The sequence below is a fragment of the Siphateles boraxobius genome, unplaced genomic scaffold (genome assembly GCF_051911475.1).
Source record: "Siphateles boraxobius isolate OS27281-9 unplaced genomic scaffold, OSU_SipBor_1 49, whole genome shotgun sequence".
NCBI lineage: Eukaryota > Metazoa > Chordata > Actinopteri > Cypriniformes > Leuciscidae > Siphateles > Siphateles boraxobius.
The window spans coordinates 1,213,717-1,235,000 of record NW_027509130.1 but is presented as its reverse complement, the minus strand read 5'-3'; the positions used below and the strand labels follow the sequence as shown (position 1 = coordinate 1,235,000).

Below are 21,284 nucleotides of genomic sequence, written 5' to 3'. Positions count from 1 at the left end.
ACATACATACCATTGTGAAAATTTGCCTTTGCAGCTGTCCGTCTCCTCGGTTTACTTCTCCTCAAACAATAATGAGCTGACTGAGTCCGAAAGGCCCTTCTGGTATTTTCAGCTGAAAAAAGAGAAAAGAAAATATCATTATTTATAATATATAGGATTATTTAAAGGAAAAAGTACTGATTTATATTACAAATATAGGATGTTACATTATTAAGCATTAAAAGCATGCTAAGTGTTGTGGTTAATATGCATTTATAACAAATATCACTTTAAAACAACCAATACTGAGGTAAAAGCATGGTAAGTTTTATGATTACTGTCCTTTACTACACCCATCACAGTAAAACTAAGGTTACTGAGGTTTAAAGCATGGTAAGTTTTGTGATTACTGCCCTTTACTACACCCATCACAGTAAAACTAAGGTTACTGAGGTTAAAGCATGGTAAGTTGTGTGGTTACTGTCCTTTTACCACACCTATCACAGTAAAACGTCTCGGTTACGTATGTAACCCTCGTTCCCTGAGTACAGGGAACTCCGACGTGTCGTCGGAGGAGTTCCCTGACGAATTGGGATCCCTAATAAAACGCCATGGTGCTGGCCCCTTCCAGCGCCCGGCTAAGCTACCCTGCAGCAGTTTCTTGAAATAAGTTTGCGGGAGCTAGCACGGGAATCACACTGCTGTTCCGCAAGACCCACTCAGTGGATATTGGATAACACTGGGAAAGCGTTCCCTCAAGAGAGGAGGGAACGCTGCGGAAGCCCCAGCCTGACTGAGGAAGGCCAGGAATACACATATGTACTAGCCCAGAGGGATTAGTGTAACATATGGCAGTCCCTGAGGTAGTCCCAATCCAGGGGAAGTGGGAGCGTACTCAACAGGGACGACGAACGAGTCTGTCAAGGGGAAGACACGGCTGAACTGCACGTGGCATCATGGGTCACAATAGAGACCACTGGATGCACCCAGTCTACTAGCAACTCCTTACTAGAGGTATCAGACCTGGTGCCGGGCAGTCCGCCACGCCCAGCACCGGAGGGGTGAAGGAGGAACTCACGAGGCTCACCAATGTAGGGCGCCATACAGAGCAAAGAACGCACGTATCCGCTGAGAGGCGGAGTGGCGTAGCAAGCCGACACGACCTATTCCCTCGACCCACTGGCCGTAGCCAGAACTTGGGAGGAAACCGGTTCCAATCGAAGGCTATAGAACCTAGCGAACGTGTTCGGTGTCGCCCAGCCCGCAGCTCTACAGATGTCTGTCAGCGAGGCGTCTTGAGCCAAAGCCCAGGAAGTGGCAACACCTCTAGTGGAGTGAGCGCGCAACCTGGGAGGACAAGGCTCACCCAGAGACTCATATGCTCGGGTGATAGCATCCACTAGCCAGTGGGCTAACCTCTGCTTGGAGACGGCCTTCCCCTTCTGCTGGCCTCCGTAACAGACAAAGAGCTGATCTGAGGTTCTGAAGCTTTGAGTTCTGTCAATATAAACCCGTGGAGCGCGGACGGGACAGAGAAAAGCTAGGGCTGGGTCTGCCTCCTCCTGGGGCAGCGATTGCAGGTTCACCACCTGGTCCACGAAGGGAGTGGTAGGAACCTTGGGCACATATCCGAGCCGAGGTCTCAATACAACGTGAGAAAAGCCCAGCCCGAACTCTAGGCACGATTCGTATACCGAAAATGCTTGCAGATCCCCGACCCTCTTGAAAGAGGCCAATGCTAACAGGAGCGCTGTCTTATGGCGCTTTTCCACTACACAGTACCAGCTCGCCTTGGCTCGGCTCGACTCGACTCGACTCGCCTTTGTTTGGTTTTCCACTGTGTAAAAGTTGTACCTGTACCTGCTTTCGGGTACTTTTTTTCGTACCACCTCCGGCGAGGTTCTAAGCGAGCTGAGGCGAGCTAAGGCGATACTAAAATGTGACGTGAAAACAATGCCGACTGCTGATTGGTCAGAGAGAATCGTCACTATTCACTGCGTCATCATTGCACGCGCCAGATGGAGTATCCAGAATAACCCCGCCTTTTTTAAATAGTTTAGCCAGAGATAGTTACTAAACTTACTACTATTATTATGGCAACTCGGAAGAATACGCCGTGGTCAAACGAGGAGGTGCAGACATTCCTTTGTTTGGTTGCCGAAGAGAGGATCCAGCGAGAGCTTGATGGGGCAACGAGGAACGAAAGTCGTCGCTATGACGACCGGGTACTATTTTGTGGCGATACTTTCTGCAATGGAAAACGGAACGAAAAGCGAGCCGAGTCGAGGCGAGCCAAGGCGAGTCGAGTCGAGTCGAGCTGATACTGGTAATGGAAAAGCGCCATTAATGGACAGGATATTAAGCTCTACTGTCAGCAAAGGCTCAAAGGGGGGACTTTGAAGAGCTCTAAGTACCAGAGCTAGGAGGTGGATTTAACCTCCTAGCACCCTTAAGGAATCTGATGACCAGGTCGTGTTTCCCAAGAACTGCCGTTCGTCCAAGACTTCCTCAGCTCCTCATGCACTTCAGGGAAGAATGGTACTGGAGCAGGCCGCGTTTTGAAAAGGACGCGAAACACCCGTGTTGCTCTTTTAGAAGGAAAGAAAAAATACTCTTTAACGCGCCGAGGCACAGAGGGACCACCGCGGCAGACACACGGGGAAACTGCAAGCCTGAGTGCTGCACTCACCACCCAATACCAGCCGTTAAAACAGCTTTTTTTTTTTAAGAGGAAACGGCCAGCCGCGGGAAGCGATGGTCACTTGAAGCGCCGTAAATCCAGCAACAGAGGATCTTCGCTCTCCTTTCAAAGACGACTCGTAGTTTTCTTTAGTTAAATATAACTTTCTCGGAAGACACAGCAGCTCAAAGAGACACACTGAATGGCTCCGAAGCAAAAAGCATTGCGCAATGTTTACTTCCGCCTTTTATACCCGAGCTGGTATGCGGGTCGCGGAATGCAAACCTTGCATGCCAATGTCCATTGGCTCGTTTTTAATTCTCTTGAAGGCAATTGGCTCCCTAGCGTGATCCCAAATTCGTCAGGGAACTCCCCCGACGACACGTCGGAGTTCCCAGGACGAAAGGGAACTAGGGTTTCTGTAGTAAAAGCATCAGTGTTGTGGTTACTGTGCATTTACAATAAGTATCACATTAAAACTACCAATAGTGTGGTAAAAGCATGGTAAGTTTTGTGATTACAGTTTTTTTCCTACACGTATCACAGTAAAACGTATCGGTTACCTAATGTAACCTCGGTTCTCTCTAGAAGAGGGAACGAGTATTGCGTAAGTTTAGCTTACGCTACGGGAAAGATTCATCTTTTCGAGATATTGAAGCCAAAAAATTATCCTTAATTTTGTATTCACTGTCAACGCAGTGCAGCAGCTAGCAGACCTAGAGCAGGCTGTCTAGCGTGCTCATAGGCTGCCCTGCGGGAACTGCAGCAGCCTACCACTGAACCCGACGTGACGTCACGTCCAATGAAGGCGCTCGTGCCTTCACAGCGTCCTAGCCCGCCAATATGGGCGTGGCTTAGCGTATATAAGCAGGGCTCATAGGCTGTTTTCTCTGGTTTTCATCGACTGAAGCGAAAAACGCTCGTGGCCTTGGTGCGCCCACCAAACGAAATGAAAAGCTGAGGGCGCAGTGTAAACCCTCAGCGCCCTGACTGGGCAGAGGAGATTAACGTCGCTCTCATTATCGGATGATGGCAGAGCCGGTAGAGAAATGACCTGCGCTCTGAAAAGACCTTCCTTTATCCAACACCTCTTGTAGGAAACTGAGCAGCCGCGAAACCCCACATATCCGTGGGTCCAGGTTTTTGTCGGTGCAACATTTGGAGAACACAGACCATTTAGACGCATAAAGCTTTCTAGTAGAGGGCAACGGGTACCCGTTGATTAACCATGCGTGCAGAGACCAGCGCTCTGGATGGGGATGCCAGATCGAGCCGCAAGCTTGAGAGAGGAGATCCGTTCTCGAGTTCCGGAGATCACTGGGCTGTTTGTGTTGGTTTTCTCCTGTTTTTGATAAGTAGGGAGGGAAGTTTTTGTATCTTTTGTTTGTTATCTGATTTCCAGGTTAGTATCCTTAAATTAGTTAGTTTTGTTTTGTTATTTGATTTGGCTTTTCCCCCTCCTGAACTTTGGCTCTTTAGCTACTTATGTTAATAAATATACTTTTTGCACTTTAAGACTGTTCTGTTGTTTCTGAAGCCTTGGGAGTGAGAGCGGGGACTCCAGGGGTCTTGTTGATCAGATCCCTGTTAATTGTTATGGGTAGTTTTGTTCTCTTTGAGTAGAGTTAATATTTAATTCGTAACACAAGATTCACATTTTACTGTGTAGTACACAACATTTTGTACGAGTCTCTGGGTAGTACACAGTCCAAACAATGGAATCATAAAGAGGAAAAATTACATTTTCTAAACCAAAAACACAACCCCACCACAAGGGAAAAAATAACACAAACTCAAACATACAACTAGACAAGTCAAATCTAACAAGACATGTGGAAAAAAACACAATAGAAACCCAGCTAACAGGGAACGTACCCATAACTTTCACTAATGTTATGTAAATGTTATTAAAAAACTTTTCTGAAATGTTCCTGTTTTTGGTTTTCTAGGGGTTTCTTAATTTTAGACTAGTTGACCAGCTCACATTATGCAATGTAATATTAATCATGTAAAATTATACATTTTTGTATCTTATAATGTAGCCCAGTCAATGCAGTGACATTTTTGATTTGGGTCAATTTATAAACTTTAGTAGAAAACTAGAACATCACTTCCTGTGTGACAGCATGAGATCAGTGACATCACTTCCTGTGTGACAGCATGTGCTCAGTGACATCACTTCCTGTGTGACAGGATGTGTGCGCCAGTGATGGTGGAGCTGGAAGGAGAGACGGATCCGCTGCAGATCGCCATGAAGGGGCTCAAGTACGACACACAGACACACACACGACTGTTATTGACTCCAGGATCTGTTAGGATGAAGCGCTTGTTGTAGAAAAGCGTCTGATGAATACATGTAAATGTGAAAGTCATATTGAGAGCTCATGGTTGAGAACAGCTGCGTTATAATACACACACAAAACTGTCTCAAATATCTGTTGGTGTGTGTTTGTGTTTGTTTCATACTGAGAACATTGGACCCCATTGACTTTGTCTCATAAATGTTCTTATTGATGTGTGTGTGTGTGTGTGTGTGTGTGTGTGTGTGTGTGTGTGTGTGTGTGTGTGTGTGTGTGTGTGTGTGTGTGTGTGTGTGTGTGTGTGACTGTCCCTCAGGAGCAGGAAGATCCCCATCATCATCCGCCGGTATCTTCCTGACGGCAGTTATGAGGACTAGGGCTGCGATGAGCTCATCATCACCGACTGACACACACACACACACACACACACACACACACACACACACACACACACACACACACACACACACACACACACACACACACACACACACACATATCTGTGTGCGTCTCTTCAGTGTTTACAGTGCAGGTCTCCTCATGTGTGTGTGTTCTGCTCTGGTTTATAGTGGAGGTTTGGTTTCATCCTGCAGGTCTGGCGTTCGTCCACATGAGGGCAGACACACACAAACACACACTTCACCCTGAAACTCTTTATTTAATGTCTTTTTGTGTTTTATTCATGCAAGATTAAACCTTTTTGTAGTAAATTCCTCTCTGTTTTTATCTTTGTTGTTGTGAAACTTCTGTGTCATCAGGAGAGTCACACTGATGAACACTTTAATTGTTTATAGGCTAGTTGAGAGTTTATAAATTAATATTGCTAATTAAATACAATTAAACCTGATATACAGCATCTACAGTCAAATGTTGATTGCCACAAAATCTCTTTGTACTGAAATTTGTAAAGCGGGAGTGTTTATATGCAGAATGAGTTGTTGTGTTTCTGAGAAAACTAATAAAGAGGGCAAAACTATAAAAGTTCAGGAAGGAAATGAAGGAAACCGTCGATTACAGTAACAGACTGTCTTTAAGATATAATTATGCAATGTTTCGTATTGTTCAATTACCAGAAATATTATAAATAGTTTATAAAGTCTGCGTGGTGAAAAAGGTTTTGCGTCATATCAAGCAAATTTATTGTTTTTTCTAGAGCGATGTGATTAAATGTAAATATTCATTGTTTACGCTGTTAAGTGTCTGAATCAACATTTTCAGATTGAACTTGTGGAAGCTTGTTTCCGCCATGAAATAAAAAAATTGAATTGCGACTTTATATCTCACAATTCTGAGAGTAAAAAGTCCCAGTTTGAGGATAACTCAATTAGGAGGAAAAAAAGCCAGAATTGTGAGATAAGAAATTGTGAGATAAGAAGATTTACTTTTTTTTTGTTCTTTTATAATTCTGTTTCTTTTATTCTGTTGCGGAAACAAGCTTCTATAGAAACGACTCGGTTACTAACGTAACCTCGGTTCCCTGAGAGGAGGGAAAGAGTATTGCGTAATGCTTACGCTATGGGAAAACTCCTTTTCTCGAGAAATATTGAAGTCTTTATGTAAAACGCATTGCAGCTGCACAGCATACAGCAATGAGCGAGGCAGCTCGGTCATTGGCTGTGCTGCGGCAACTTGCACGAACCAATGACGGGCCGACTCTGAACCCGCTTCCAATGAGCGTGCTTCGCGTCCACGCGCGTCAGAGCTCGCCAAGATGGGCGTGGCCAAGGGCTATATATTGGGCGCCCCGTCGTCTGAGTTCTTTAGGTTCAATCGACTGAAGCAAATTGACCAAGCACAAGCACGGCAGATTACGCAATACTCGTTCCCTCCTCTCAGGGAACCGGTGTTACGTTAGTAACCGAGTCGTTCCCTTTCGAGAGGTCTCTCCTATTTCGTAATGCTTACGCTATGGGAACGCCATGTAAAACGCTGTGCGTGCTGACTTCGCTTCTATTAAGCCGGAGGCCGGTGCCTGAGCTTTTGGGCGAAGTAATTATCCAACGAGCCAGCCGAAGGCGGGCTTTATAAAGGGACAACGTGGAACGGCCCAAAGGGCGTCCAAAGACACACACAAGCACATTTTTATGTACTGTCATGTATGAAAAATCCTCCACATCAGATGCAAAGATGTGATTCTATGAGGGAGGAGACAATGCTCAGCATGTACACACCCCAGCCTATGCATAGTTAGACCGACAGTATGTTAGAGTGCAATGAGGGGACCTGTAGGTTATGAAACCTGATAAATGTGGACGGTGAGGCCCAGCCTGCAGCCGCACAAATATCTTGAATGGGTATCCCACTCGACCACGCCCACGAGGAGGCCATGCCTCTCGTAGAGTGAGCTCTGATGCCCAAGGGGCACTGAAGGCCCTTGGCTTCATAAGCCAGCGCTATAGCATCAACTATCCAGCGCGATATTCTTTGCTTTGACACAGCCAGACCCTTAGTGCGGCCGCCAAAGCATACGAACAACTGCTCTGTCTGTCTGAACAGGGCAGAACGTTCCAAACATACTCTGAGTGCCCTGACCGGGCAGAGTAAATTAGCGTCACTTTCGTCTGCTGGGGACGATAGCGCGGCCAAAGATATCACCTGTGCTCTGAAAGGAGTAGAGAGCACTTTAGGAATATACCCGTGTCTTGGCCTGAGGACAACCCTGTTGTCGTTAGGTTCAAACTCCAGGCAGGTAGCGCTTGATGACAGCGCGTGCAGGTCGCCCACTCTCTTGACCGAGGCGAGAGCCAGCAAGAGAGCAGTTTTGAGCGAGAGCTGTTTAAGGTGCACAGTTCGGAGGGGTTCGAACGGGGCACGCTTAAGTGCGTCCAGGACCATGGCCAGGTCCCAAATCGGCACCGAGAGGGGCGTGGGGGATTTATCCTCCTGGCGCCCCTCAGGAAACGAACAACTAGGTAGTTTTTCCCTAGTGTGCGTCCTTCGACCGGTTCATGTGATGCCGCTATGGCAGCCACATATACTTTGAGCGTGGAGGGGGTGCGGCCTGCCTCCAACAGCTCTTGTAAGAAAACGAGCACACTCGGTACTTCGCATGTCTCAGGATTCAGGTTCCTGGACTTGCACCAGTCACTGAACACCTTCCATATCTGGGCATATAAGCGCCTCGTAGAGGGCGCTCGCGCCTCAGTGATGGTTCTCAACACTCCACTGGGGAGGTTCCCGGGAATCCGTTGAGGGGCCACGCATGGAGGGCCCACAGATCGGGGCGGGGATGGAGGATCAGTGGAATCGGCCATGGGGCAGATTGTATCATCTGCATCAGTTCTGGAAACCACGTCTGTTTTTTCCAGAGTGGGGCTACCAGGAGCACTGCACATTTCTCCTCCCTGATCCGACTGATGACCTGAGGTAGCATTGCAACCGGAGGGAAGGCATACAGCGGGCGGCTCGGCCAGACTTGGGCGAGCGCGTCCGTGCTCTTTGAAAAGAAGAGAGGGCAGTGCGTATTTTCCTTGGAGGCAAAGAGGTCGACCTCTGCTCTGCCAAAGGTTTGCCATAACCACTGAATCGTCAGGGGGTGGAGAGACCATTCTCCTGGGAGAACTTTGTCTCTGGACAGCATGTCCGCTCCCTGGTTCAGAACACCTGGCACATGCGCTGCTCTCAGCGAGCGCAGGTTGCGCTGGGACCATAGGAGGAGCTCCCTGGCCATCGAGTGCAGGGAGCTCGATCTGAGTCCACCCTGACGATTTATATGCGAGACTACCGTCATGTTGTCCGTTCGGACTAGGACGTGCTCGTCCCTCAGGTACGGGAGCAGGGCTCTGAGAGCCAAAGCGACCGCTTTCAATTCCAGACAGTTTATATGTAGGCGCTTCTCCGGGTTTGACCACAAGCCGGAGACAGGCCTGCCCTCGTAAAGGGCCCCCCAACCTATTTTGGAGGCATCTGTCGTGATCATTTTTCTCCTTGTGTTTACACCCAAACTCACGCCGGACTTATACCAGTCGATAGCTTTCCAGGGCGTCAGGGCTTTTATGCAGCCGTGATTTGCTCTGATTAAAAAGTGGCCCGAGCGCCACGCGTGGGTGGGGACACGGCTTTTGAGCCAGCGTTGGAGAGGACGCATGTGCAACAATCCTAGCTGGAGTACAGCTGATGCTGAGGCCATGAGACCGAGCATCCTCTGAAACCGCTTGACGGGGGCGCGCGCGCCCGCTCTGAACGATGTTGCAAGGCGCCGGATAGTGAGCGCGCGCTCTGATGAGAGGCGCGCCGTCATCTGCACTGAGTCTAGCACTATTCCCACAAAAAGAAATATTCTGGCTGGGGGATAGCATGCTCTTTGCAAAATTGATTTTTAGACCTAGGCACTCTAGATGACTGATAATCCAAGACCTGTGTGTCACTAACTGGCTCTCTGATTGTGCTAGTATTAGCCAATCGTCGAGATAATTTAGTATTCGCACTCCCCGCTGTCTCAGGGGGGAAAGTGCTGCATCCATACATTTCGTAAATGTACGGGGTGCCAGTGACAGGCCGAATGGTAGTACTGTGTACTGGTATGACTGTCCCTTGAAAGCGAATCTCAGAAATGGCCTGTGATGAGGCGCTATTGGAATGTGAAAGTAAGCGTCTTTCAGATCCACTGAGAGAAACCAATCCCTCGGGCGAACTTGCGCAAGGATATGCTTGGTAATTATCATTCTGAACGAATGAATCATTAAAGCTTTGTTCAGATGTCTGAGATCTAGAATGGGGCGGAGACCGCCATCCTTTTTCGGGACGAGAAAATAGCGGCTGTAAAAACCTGCCTCGCTCATAGAGGGGGGGACTGTTTCTATAGCGCCTTTCTCTATCAGTTTGAGCATCTCGGTGCGTAGAACATGTGAAACATCTTTTCTCACTTTCGTCTCTACCACCGCTGTGAAGCGGGGCGGTCTGCGAGCGAATTGAAGCGAGTAACCGTGTTTTATTATGTTCAAAACCCATTTCGGCATGTCGGGGATATTTTCCCAAGCTTTCGCTCGCACAGATATGGGCTGAATGTTGGCCGGGGGCGTGTCGCAGTGACGTATGGCTCCCGCCAGCGAATCGTTCTGTGTTAACACCAAGCTTACAGCTCTCAGCGGCGCGGACGCGCGCTGAGCAGCTCTGCTGAATGCCGAGTGCAGGGGTGCGTGTGAGATTACAGGCACGCTCGCTGTAATGCTCACAGAGTGAGATGGGGAAATGTTTAACACTGTGTGTATAGTGCTTATGGGTGGGGGTGCATAGACTGTGGTAGGCACGCGCGCCACTTTCATAAAACCTCCCGCTCGTGGCGGGAGGTTTTTGGCCATATAAACAGTGTTTGTGAGTTGGGGTGCGTGCATAACAGCGGGCACACGCGCTACTCTTATACAACTTCCCGCTTTTACTGGGGAAGTGTTTATAACTGTGGGAGCAGTGCTTGTGTGTAGTGGTGCATACGTAACAGTTGGCCCACAATCTACATTTATGGGGCGTCCAGACTGAGCTGGGAAAACATTTGGCACTGCGTTGACAGTTTTGATATGTGGGAATGCGCACTTTGGTGTGGACACGTGACCCTTTAATGACACAGGCAGACAATAGCTCTTTATGTGATTTCTGTGTGTCGCCGTAAAAACGGCGTTTGTTTGCAGGTGGGCGAGCTCTGTTGCTGGCACATTGGCTGCTGTATAGACATTTCCAGCCGCCTGTAAGGGGACTGGGTAATGCTTTAGACGTTTTGGAGAGAACGGTCCGGCTCTCGCGAGACACGCGCTCTCCCTTTTCCTCCCTGTAGCTAGGAGGACTTACGAGGCTCTGGGTTCAGCACAATCCTGGGCCGAGGTCCCCGTCGCTCGGGCGGTTGCTTCCTGTTGGCAGAGCGCGAGCGGCGTCGAAAATCCGTTTCAGGTTTGGGCTGAGAAACGGGGGGCGCCGTCTTAGCTCGCTGCTGTTGAAGCGGCCGTTGGCGGCTCTGCGATGAGCTAGATCGCTTGGGCAGGAAGTGACGCATAGCCTGTGAGTCCTTACGTGCTTCGGTGAAGCGCTCGGCAAACTCCTTCACCGCTGGTCCAAACAGGCCGTCTTGGGAGATAGGCGCGTCGAGGAACGACGCCTTATCTGCATCCTTCATATCTGTTAGCGTCAGCCACAGATGGCGCTCAAGGACAGTCAGGTTAGCCATAGCACGGCCGATGGATTGGGCGGTGGCTTTTGTGGCTCGCAGCGCTATGTCAGTGGCGCTGCGTAGGTCCTTAAATGCCTCAGGCTCGGGTCCAGACTCGTCCATACTGTGGAGAAGTTTGGCTTGAAACACCTGGAGGACAGCCATAGAGTGAAGCGCTGATGCAGCTTGGCCGGCGACGGCGTATGCGAGACCGTCGAGAGCTGAAGTGGACCGGCAAGGCTTCGAGGGATGAGAAGCTTTAGCTTTCCATCCAGCGTTGGAGGGTGGACACAGATGATTGGCCACAGCCTCCTCGAGGGGTGGAGTCCCCTCATAGCCTCTTTCTTTCGCGCCGTCCACGGAGGAGAGCGACAAAGAAAAAGAAGGCTTCAGGCGAGCGGAGTGCGGGGCTTTCCACGACTTCGTGAGTTCGTTGTGAACTTCCGGGAAGAAGGGGGAGGGTCTTTGTCGAGGGGCCTGTTGGCGCGCCTGCAGGAACCACTCGTCCAGTCAGCTGCGGGCGGGTTCTTCCGGGGAAGACCAATCGAGCCCGAGGTCTTCCACGGCCTTGGAGAGAATGCGGACGATCTCTGAGTCCATGCTGGAGCCGGCGCTCGTGCCCGCTAATTTCGAAGGCGCGGGGTCGAAGGACGAGCCCGGCCAGTCGTCGGATGCAGCATCACAGGAAAAACTTTCATCCTTATCTTCGTCATCCCCTGACGCGCCAAACGAGACGAGCCCCATCCCTCCGCTGGAGGGGTGCTGGTCCGCCTGTGTGAACTGGACTGGCGGCGGGGAGTCTTCGGGTGGCGGTGAAGCACGCGGGGATTGGCCCGGCGTGACATCACTGCAAACCGCGTGCTCCGGCAGCCTCTGTGAGCGGCGTTTTTTCTTTCGCGGCTCGACCAGAGGAGATGGCAGGACGGAAGAGGTGGGCTCTTTCGCGGTGAAAACGGCGAAGCGAGCGCGCAGCTCGGTGAGGCCCAGGGCGTCACACTCGGGACATCCGCCTCGAGTAAGGGCAGCCTCTGCGTGGTCCGGTCCCAGGCAGCGGGTGCAAATGATGTGACGATCCCCGTCTTGAAGAGGACCTCGACACGAAGCGCAGGAAGGCATTTGACGCCTTGAAAAATTGCTCTTTTAGAAAAAGTGTCGTGGGGGCGAACACTGAAAGCTTTGAAAAGGATATAGTGATGATGCGCGCCGGATGGCTTAGCAGAAGGGCGATCGAAGGCGGCGGCGGCGAAAAGACTCCAACAAATCCGGATCAGCGAAGAGAAGGTTCTTTGCTGAAGGATATTAAATCTAAAGAACTCAGACGACGGGGCGCCCAATATATAGCCCTTGGCCACGCCCATCTTGGCAGGCTCTGACGCGCGTGGACGCGAAGCACGCTCATTGGAAGCGGGTTCAGAGTCGCCCCGTCATTGGTTCGTGCAAGTTGCCGCAGAACAGCCAATGACCGAGCTGCCTCGCTCATTGCTGTATGCTGTGCAGCTGCAATGCGTTTTACATAAAGACTTCAATATTTCTCGAGAAAAGGAGTTTTCCCATAGCGTAAGCATTACGCAATAGGAGAGACCTCTCGAAAGGGAACTAGCTACTTATATCTATTAACAGAAATGCAATATGACATCCATAACTATGTGTTCAGTGGTGTATAAAGAACTTACTTAATAAACCGTAATGTTTTTATTATCCTAGAATGAGGCATTTATATCTCCATAGCCGCGGGCACCCCCTTCTATTAAGGTCGACATATTGTGACGTCATGTTTCTACCGTAGCAGAACGCGAACAAACAGACGCAAACAAACGTTTCGTCACTACCTTGAAAGAGAAGCAGCAGAAAGCTAGAAGCTAGCCATAAACACCGTGAGTAGTGACTTTTCCCTTGTCACTGGTGTAAAATATGTAGTTGGATTGTTTCATGTAACTTCTTCTCCCTCGCTGTGTTATGGCTTTGCTATGTGGGGATAAATGTGCTGGTTACGTTCGTGAGACAGCTGATTAGTACTCTTGTCATTGACCGTAAAACAGTTACAGGAATCAGAGAATCAAAAAGCCTATTGTGTGTAGTAAATGGTGTCTAGGGGATGCGGAGGCGCGCGCGCTGTTACAATCATGCCATTTTTGCCGCGCGCACCTTTGGGCTCATGCGGACGCGTCGAGTTTAAACAAGGCTTTACGCTTTAACCAGCTCAGCCACAGTAACAGCTCATATTTAGCCAGCTAAACTTTTACTACTCTGTTAGAAAAAATATATAGTTGCATAGTTTCATGTCTTCTCCCTCGCTGTATTATGGGTTTGCTATGTGGGGGGAAATGTGCTGGTTACGTTTGTGAGACAATCAGCTGATTACTATTATTATATTATATTAAAGCCCTTGATCCTCACCTGACTATGGCTTTGTAAACTTTATCCATGGTGTGGTTTATAATGGACTGTGGTACAGAAACACTGACAATGTTACACAATCTTGGCTTACTCTGGCTATTCTCTGCTGTCTCGATGATCAGACGATGATATGTTTGTCCCATGTTAGACACCGTGGCTTCTTCGAAAGGGAGGGGTGACTGTCCGTTCACACCGCCGCCGACTTGAGCGGCAAAGAAGCTCTGGACGCCCTGTCAAGGACGCTTGTCAAAAAGTACGGGGAAGCTTGTTTACGCTTTGGTCGCTCTGACGTAGCAGGGAGAAGAGAAGTGTCACAACATGAAATGGCACATGAGATTGGTGTTTTTGCATTCCACTTCACTGCTTTTCTATTTAACTATTTAAACACGCGCTAGACTGTGTGCTTGAGCTTCGTGTTTTTTGCCGCGTCTCGCGCATGTCACAGCGTTTTAAAAAACGTGCGATTCAAGTTAAAATAAGTTCAACTTTGAGAACAAAAATGTAAATATCCCAGCTATTTTATCCCATGCTTCGTCTTTTGTAACTGGTCCCTATAAGCAAACAACAACATATCATAAATGACAGGAAACTCAGCAACGGCGATTATTAGCTTCTCCATTTTATCTGAACTAATGTTTTGGTAGGAACGAAAGTTTATATCGTGTGTTTCTCCGGAATCAGCCAGCGCGGAGGACATCTATATCCCGATTGGTTGCTGGCATTTTGCCGCTGCTTGCCGCTGAACCGCGGCATAACTCATTACCATAAAGTTGAGCTACTTTCAACTTTCTGATTGACGCCAATTGATTTGACGCTCCTTGCAGCTGAGAGAAGCTTCCATTGAAAATGAATGACTTCCGGTAGCATTGGAAGCTCAAGTCGGCGGCGGTGTGAACGTACAGTGAGCAGTGGGCTGAGCCCTCAGTGCAACTCGCAGCCGAACCGCTAGATGTCGCTAAAAATCACACACTGCACCTTTAACAGGTGGATGATCTTCTAATGGTGTCATTGAGAATGAAGGTGTGGGTCACATTTCTAGGGCTAAAAACAAAATAATTTAATTCAGCCCAAAATCTATTGGCTACATTACAATCACTAAATAGATGGGCGGCTGTTTCTTCCACAAAACCACAGAAAGAGCCAGTTTCATCAATATCAGCATATTTTAGAGATGGGTGAGTTTACAGGATAGATTTTATGAAGGATTTTATAATGAATTTCCTTAACTATGTTGGATACACATAATTTACTTGGCAAAAGCCAGACCTTTCTCCAATCTACGTTCGTTACAAGAGATCCCAGTAGAATTTACCCGTTGGAGTAATCTTTGATGTCTGGTAACTGTTTTTTTAATGATATGAATACCTAGATATTTTACACTGTTTTTAACTGGGATAAAATGATGTCTCATCTTTATCATGAATTGAAAGAGTTTATGAGGTTTGCGATATCAGAAAAGAGCAGTTACGTCACGCGTCGGGTCAGAGGTCATTCGTCCACCACAACTCACTCTCTCGTGAATATGCCGAAAGCCAGTGATTATAGTTTATAAAATTATGAATATGCGTATATTTCTTACAGAAACCCATCGCTTCGCTTCAGAGGGCATTTATTAACACGGTTAATAACGGATGGATGCGCTTTTTGGAGCTGGAGAAACTTGGGCTCCATTCACTCCCATTATAGAGCTTGGAAGAGCCAGGAGTGGAGGAACACACTCGTATCAGGATGAGCCTTGAGGGTCAGGAAACCGTGGCATCACTTCAGTTTGGGTGCAGTATTCCTGGGCCCCTACGGTCTAGTGCACTTAAAAGACACAAGAGCACTAGCGCACATGAAGAGACGGACCAGTACACACCAGCTCCAGTTCATTCTTTTGTGAAACAGTACGCAGGGGTGTCACTAGGATTTTCATTTTAGGGGGGCTAAGCCCCCAATGAGGGTATGATTTTTTTTTAAATAAAAAAAAAAAAAGTTAACACTTTAGTTTAGGATCTAATGCTCACGATTAATTTCATTACCATGCAAAGGCAGGGTTTAATAATCACTGTGGTCCCAAATGTTTCCCCGAAAAAAATTTGATTTCTCTGATCTACTTATGTGCATTTTAAGATGTTTTGAAGGCCAAAAAAAAATGGATAACAGCTTTAAGACCATGTCAGTGGGCAGCTGATTATTTTTCTCTCCTCATCAGCATCACACTCTTTTTCTCATTTGTTTATATCTTGCCCTGTCTCTTCCCCTCCTAAAGCTGAACTTTGACTGATATAGGTATTTCATTTTTGTCTGTCAGTGAAGAAAGTAAACATAGGGTCAACTGATAGGTTGCATTCACAATATGTAGGCTACACATTCATTATTGATCGTATGCCCAATACAGGTTGGTATACAGGGCTTTATAATCAAAGAGGTCCTAAATTTGAGTTGGTAGGGGTTACATTTTTTTATTTCTCTGATATGTGCATTTCAAGACGTTTTTAAGACCAAAAAAAAGGATAAGAAATAGCTTTAAAACCATGTTATTGGGCAGTAGATTATTTGTCAATACCTGCTCTCTCCTCATCTCCATCACTCTTTCTTTTTTCTCAGTTTCTTCATCCCTTTCTCTTCCCCTCCTAAAGCTGAGCTTTTTTAATTAAATAAAGGCTACAGTTTGTATTATATTCTCAATATGTACAACATTCATTATTAATCTTGTGCCTAACATGATGAAAACGGCTTTAATGTTTCTTGTCCCCTCACAATGACAGTAAACTAATTATTACATTACACGTCACATAGGCCTATTTTCAGTTCAAAATGGCGAAAATAGAAAAAACTATATTAGTTTGCCTTATTGTTTTTTGTCATTTGTTTAACATTTATGACCTAAAAAAATGTCAAATAAAATTTTTTATGTTTAGCTACTTACATCTTGACCGTATGCGTCGAGTCGCACTGTTAAAATTCGCGCTCAGCAGCGTCTGTGAACATAAAGCCCTCCTACTTTGATTTGATTGGTCATCTCAAATATTCGTTGACGAGCTGTGACAGACCAATGAGGCTCAGATGAACACACACACACTCACACACCCCCTGTCCTCTTTTTCTGACGTGCTCTCTGCTATGGAAAGCCAAGAGGGCCAAACATACGCACATTTTTACGCGTATTTCACGTGTATTTTACGCGTGTTTTTCACGCGTTGATTATGTCACGCGTATTTCACGCGTTTTTCACGTGTATTTCACGCGTGAAATACGCGTTAAAAATCAGTATGAACGGGTCGGTGTCATTGGCTGCTGAAGACTTGGGTCCATTTCTGTGAGCTTAGAGGGGTGTACCTTTCATAGACTAGGCTACCACCAGTTTACATTCTATAGATCAGCTTATTATTCAGGTTTTTTGTATAACCTATATGAATAATATATTTAAATAGCAGTTTTATGACAATTTAGATAAAAAAAATTAACTTGTTTTTCTTCACTCATGCCTTTTTGTAAATAAACACATTAGTGGACATTCTAGCTTTAACATCAAAGCATTAAGGTGTGTGGGGAAATCATTTACAGTGGAGGTAACCAATGCAGGTTTATGATCACTGCAGGTTTAAGATACAGACCACTGTAATCAATATCTGTCTTTGGAAAACAACGTGAGCTTTTGTTGTGCTTACATTCAATATTATCTGTCTGCAGTCCCGGAGGCTGCATTTTCAGGACCCCACTTCTAGGACCGCATTTCTAAGACCCTAGTTTTTTGTGACAGCGCCACCTACCGAGTCGGAGAACCGCAGTCCCAGGAACGCATTTCCAGGACCATAGTTTTGGAGGACCGAAAAAAGTGCCAGCAATGTAATATTTCCACCCAGTTTTAACTCAATTAGAGTGTTTTTTTTACTTTCAAGTTTTATTACACCCAAATACTACTTTCTTTATTGCAATTAAACTAGGTTCCTAGGAATGTTGAGAAATTATTGGGTCTAAGTAGCATATAATAACTCAAGTAAAATAAACAAGGAATCATTTTATAGTCTTTTCAGTCACTATGGACCACATTTTCAAGTACAGAGGGAAGACAAGGATGACTCTGGGGGTAGATTTAAGATTTTGTATTTTACAAAATAATATAAAACACCTGAAATTGAACACACAAAATATTTTACAAAATAATATATAAAAACTGAAATTGAACACACAAAATATTTTACACAATAATATATAACCACTGAACTTGAACACACAAAAAAACAAATTTGATCATGACGTGAACCACATAGACAGAACTTCAATGGATGGACAAACACATGGACAACATCATCACTGACTCCTAAGAGAGAGAAAGAGAAGTGATTTAAATAAGGAACATTTAGTTGAACATGTTCTACTCTCTAATTTTAAATTTCATATTTAAAAGATCTTAGTTACCACAGAGTAATGATAATGATAAAAATAATGATATCAATCTCCATACCAATTAATTTTCATAATACAATTATTGCATACTGTTCAAAGATTTGAAAAAAAAAATGATTTTGATGTTCTCGGAACAAAGGTTCTAGAAACACTCATGTCGTTTCTTGAAATACATTTTTAAGTTAATTTCATATAAATAAATAGACATAAATTTGGCCTAAGCCTAGTGCTTAACCAATTTATTTATTTATCTTTTGTCATACTATTGCCTACCCTGAGCTGTGTCCTTGATAGCACTTCATATAGAGTACAGTATACAGTAAATTACACAATCTAACACGTGGGATTTCAATTATTATAATGGCCTCTCGGATATGTCTGACTATTAAAATGTCTTATGTCTCAACCAACTTTATAAAACCATGTCAAAATGAAGAGACGTACACATAACATGTATTGTGGGTAACGTTAAACAGGCTGACTGTGAGCAGGTGACAGTGAAAACATTACGATTATTTTAACTGAATTAAAATGGAAAAACAATGAGTAATAAACAAGCTTTCAGAACAAACATGCTACAGTTTATTGTGCTGTAAATAAGTCAACACAGGCTTATCATGCAACAGTTCCGTTAAATGAACGTGCTAACAATTCATTTTCCAGCATTAGAGGCTAGTATATGATGGCTATGCATTCAATGCTGTTTAGCAAATCACCAGCACGTTGGCAACGTTAACTTTCCAATGAAATGCATCAAAATTGTTTTTAAAGTTAAACAAATAAAAATTGATTCGCATTTGATACTCACACTCTGAATGTCATTCATCTTCGCTGGTCCTCTAATTCGATGGGTGGCGTTGTCACTAAAAACCTAGGGTCCTAGAAATGCGGTCCTAGAAGTGGGGTCCTGAAAATGCAGCCTCCGTGTCTGCAGGCAGATGCTACTCCTTACATTTACAGCTATTGCAAGCAGGGGGCGCTTTTTCATACCTTTTTGTTCTGAAATTGGGCACTCAGACAAACTGTAATTAGGTATACAGGTGATATTATGAATTTAAAGGAATTTAATGACTTAAAGTATTTAAATATGTTATTTAAGGCTTTCAGGATTAGAATGGGAGCTTGTGCTCAGGTCAGGACAGGTATAAGAACTTGATTTGGCTTTCCTGACAGCAGAAGTATTTTACTGCTACCAAAATTAAATATCCTCCTATTTCTTTTTTTTCTTTTTCTTCGTTTTCTTGTGTAGCCCAAAGAAAATAGATAGATTGCATTTTTATGAACAAATATTTTTACCAAGATTGCCCTCTTTTGCATATTAGTACATTTACATATTATTATTATTATTATAACAGGGACAATGGACAGTAAAGAACTGTCCTAGAATTAGCTACAGAGCTCAATTTCATCTGCAGTCCCTGGCATTTGACAGATGCTTTTATCCAAAGTGTCTTACATTGCATTTCAATGTACACATTTACATTCTTATCAGTTCTTGCTTTCCCTGGGAATCGAACCCATGACCTTAATTTTGCAAGCGCCAACATTCCACTGTTTGAGCTACAGGAAAAGTAGGAACTTATCTGTAAAACCAATCAACCCAACTCAAGATTTCTAATATTAAAAGTTAACATTTGATTGTGGAAAAGTTTACAGATGTGGTTCTTGATCAATGCAATTGTAATGAATATCTGTTAAAACAACATAACCTTGCTCCACAGGGACCAAATTACAGAAACTTCCTATCTTAAAGGTATTGTTCACTCAATTTAAAATTCTGTCTTCATTAACTCACCCTCATGTTGTTTCAAACATGCATGAGCCTCTTTCAATGTTTGGTTACTAATATTTGAAGATTATTGGTAACCAAACATTGCTGGTCCCCATTGACTTCCATAATATTGTTTTCCATACTATGGAAGTTCCACACAAGAAAGAAACTTTGGAACAACATAAGGGTGAGTAAATGGGTGAACTATCCCTTTAAGCACCAAGTTATAATCTGACAAGTTCAGTGTTTTAAATTGGTTCCAAAATGAAATCACAGTGGTTACTTAAGACAAGATATTACTCTGACTGAAGTTGTTTCTGCAATACAGCCTCAGGAAACCATTCCTCATGAATGCAGCCATATATCAAGGTGGACCGCACACAGCAGGGGCACACTCACAGTGTCATTACATGGACATTTATCAACTTTATCATAGAAGGCTTTAATAAAATAAAGCTAACAGACATAGGTGTCGATTTCGGGGATGCGGTGATTTCGTACCACCAGATTTCGTCATGAGTCATTTTGTACCCACCACTTTTAACTTCCGTCCATATTAATTTGACTTTTGGTTCGATTTTTTGGACCGTTTTCAGTGGTTATGAGGAGCAATATGAGAGAGAAATTTGGCAATCATTGTCTGACCCAGCAAAAAAAAAAAAACTATAATATATTTTTTATTGATTTTTCTGTTCGCATTTATGAGGGAAAAACAACGTGTCAGTTCTCGTTTACGGACGTGAGCGTTCTGAAAGCGGCACTAAAAGACTTCTTTAAAACTTTAACAGAGACCTCAAACAGAACAGCTGCCTTTCTTTACACTGTAACAAATTGCTGTAAAAATTACAGCAACTTACTGGCAATTTTGGTTGCCAGTAAGCCTGTACATTTTACAAGAGTACTGTAAATCAGAAACTACAATTATACTGTAAAAAATACAGCACACCTGTAAAAACAGCAAAACAAGACCAGCTGTGAATTTACTGTTCTTTACTGTATTATTTACAGTATGTTACTGTCATTAATAATGGATTGAATTAAAACCTGAGACAACTTTCATTTGAGGAAATTTGCCATTAAATAGTTATAACCGTGAGCTAATTTAATTTGAGTCTACAAAGAAAAAGACTTTATGAGTTAACTAGACACATACCTTTAACTTAATCCTACTAGACAACAACAGCACACATGAATGAGTTGAATAACTGTAATGCATCCGCAAATACACAGTCACTGCCTTTAAATATAGCAACATTCAGCATATCATCGGTGTTTCTCTGCTCCTCCTGAATTGAAGCACAGGCTCTACTCTTCAACACAATGGTGACACACAAAACTCAACAGAAACACTTTAAATCCCAACAGATTAAACACTAACAGATCTCCACTATATCATTATGTGCAAAAACATATAAAATCACATAAAGTCATTCACATAATTTTACTTTTTTGTTTAGTACATCTGACTGTGAGATTTTTCAGGAAACAACTGACTTCAGCCACAGCCTTAGAGGAAATCCACTGAAGAGAAAAGAAGACATTAAATCTGTGAAGATCTCAGCAGGATTAAACAACTCCGCAAACAGCATTACCAGCTTTTTTCTGTCATAATCAGACTTACTGAGAAAT

The 21,284-nt window shown here is 44.8% G+C and overlaps 1 protein-coding gene across 1 annotated transcript in view; it reads left to right on the top strand.

Annotated features, from left to right (window-relative positions):
- Window positions 1-5,421, top strand: part of polr2f (RNA polymerase II, I and III subunit F) — a 66,569-nt gene extending 61,148 nt beyond the window's left edge. The window contains exons 4-5 of the mRNA XM_077202525.1: window positions 4,853-4,924; window positions 5,276-5,421. Of these exons, the coding sequence (XP_077058640.1) occupies window positions 4,853-4,924; window positions 5,276-5,336 (133 nt within the window). The 3' untranslated portion in view covers window positions 5,337-5,421. The remainder of the gene's footprint in view (window positions 1-4,852; window positions 4,925-5,275) is intronic.
- Window positions 5,422-21,284: the final 15,863 nt, after the last annotated feature.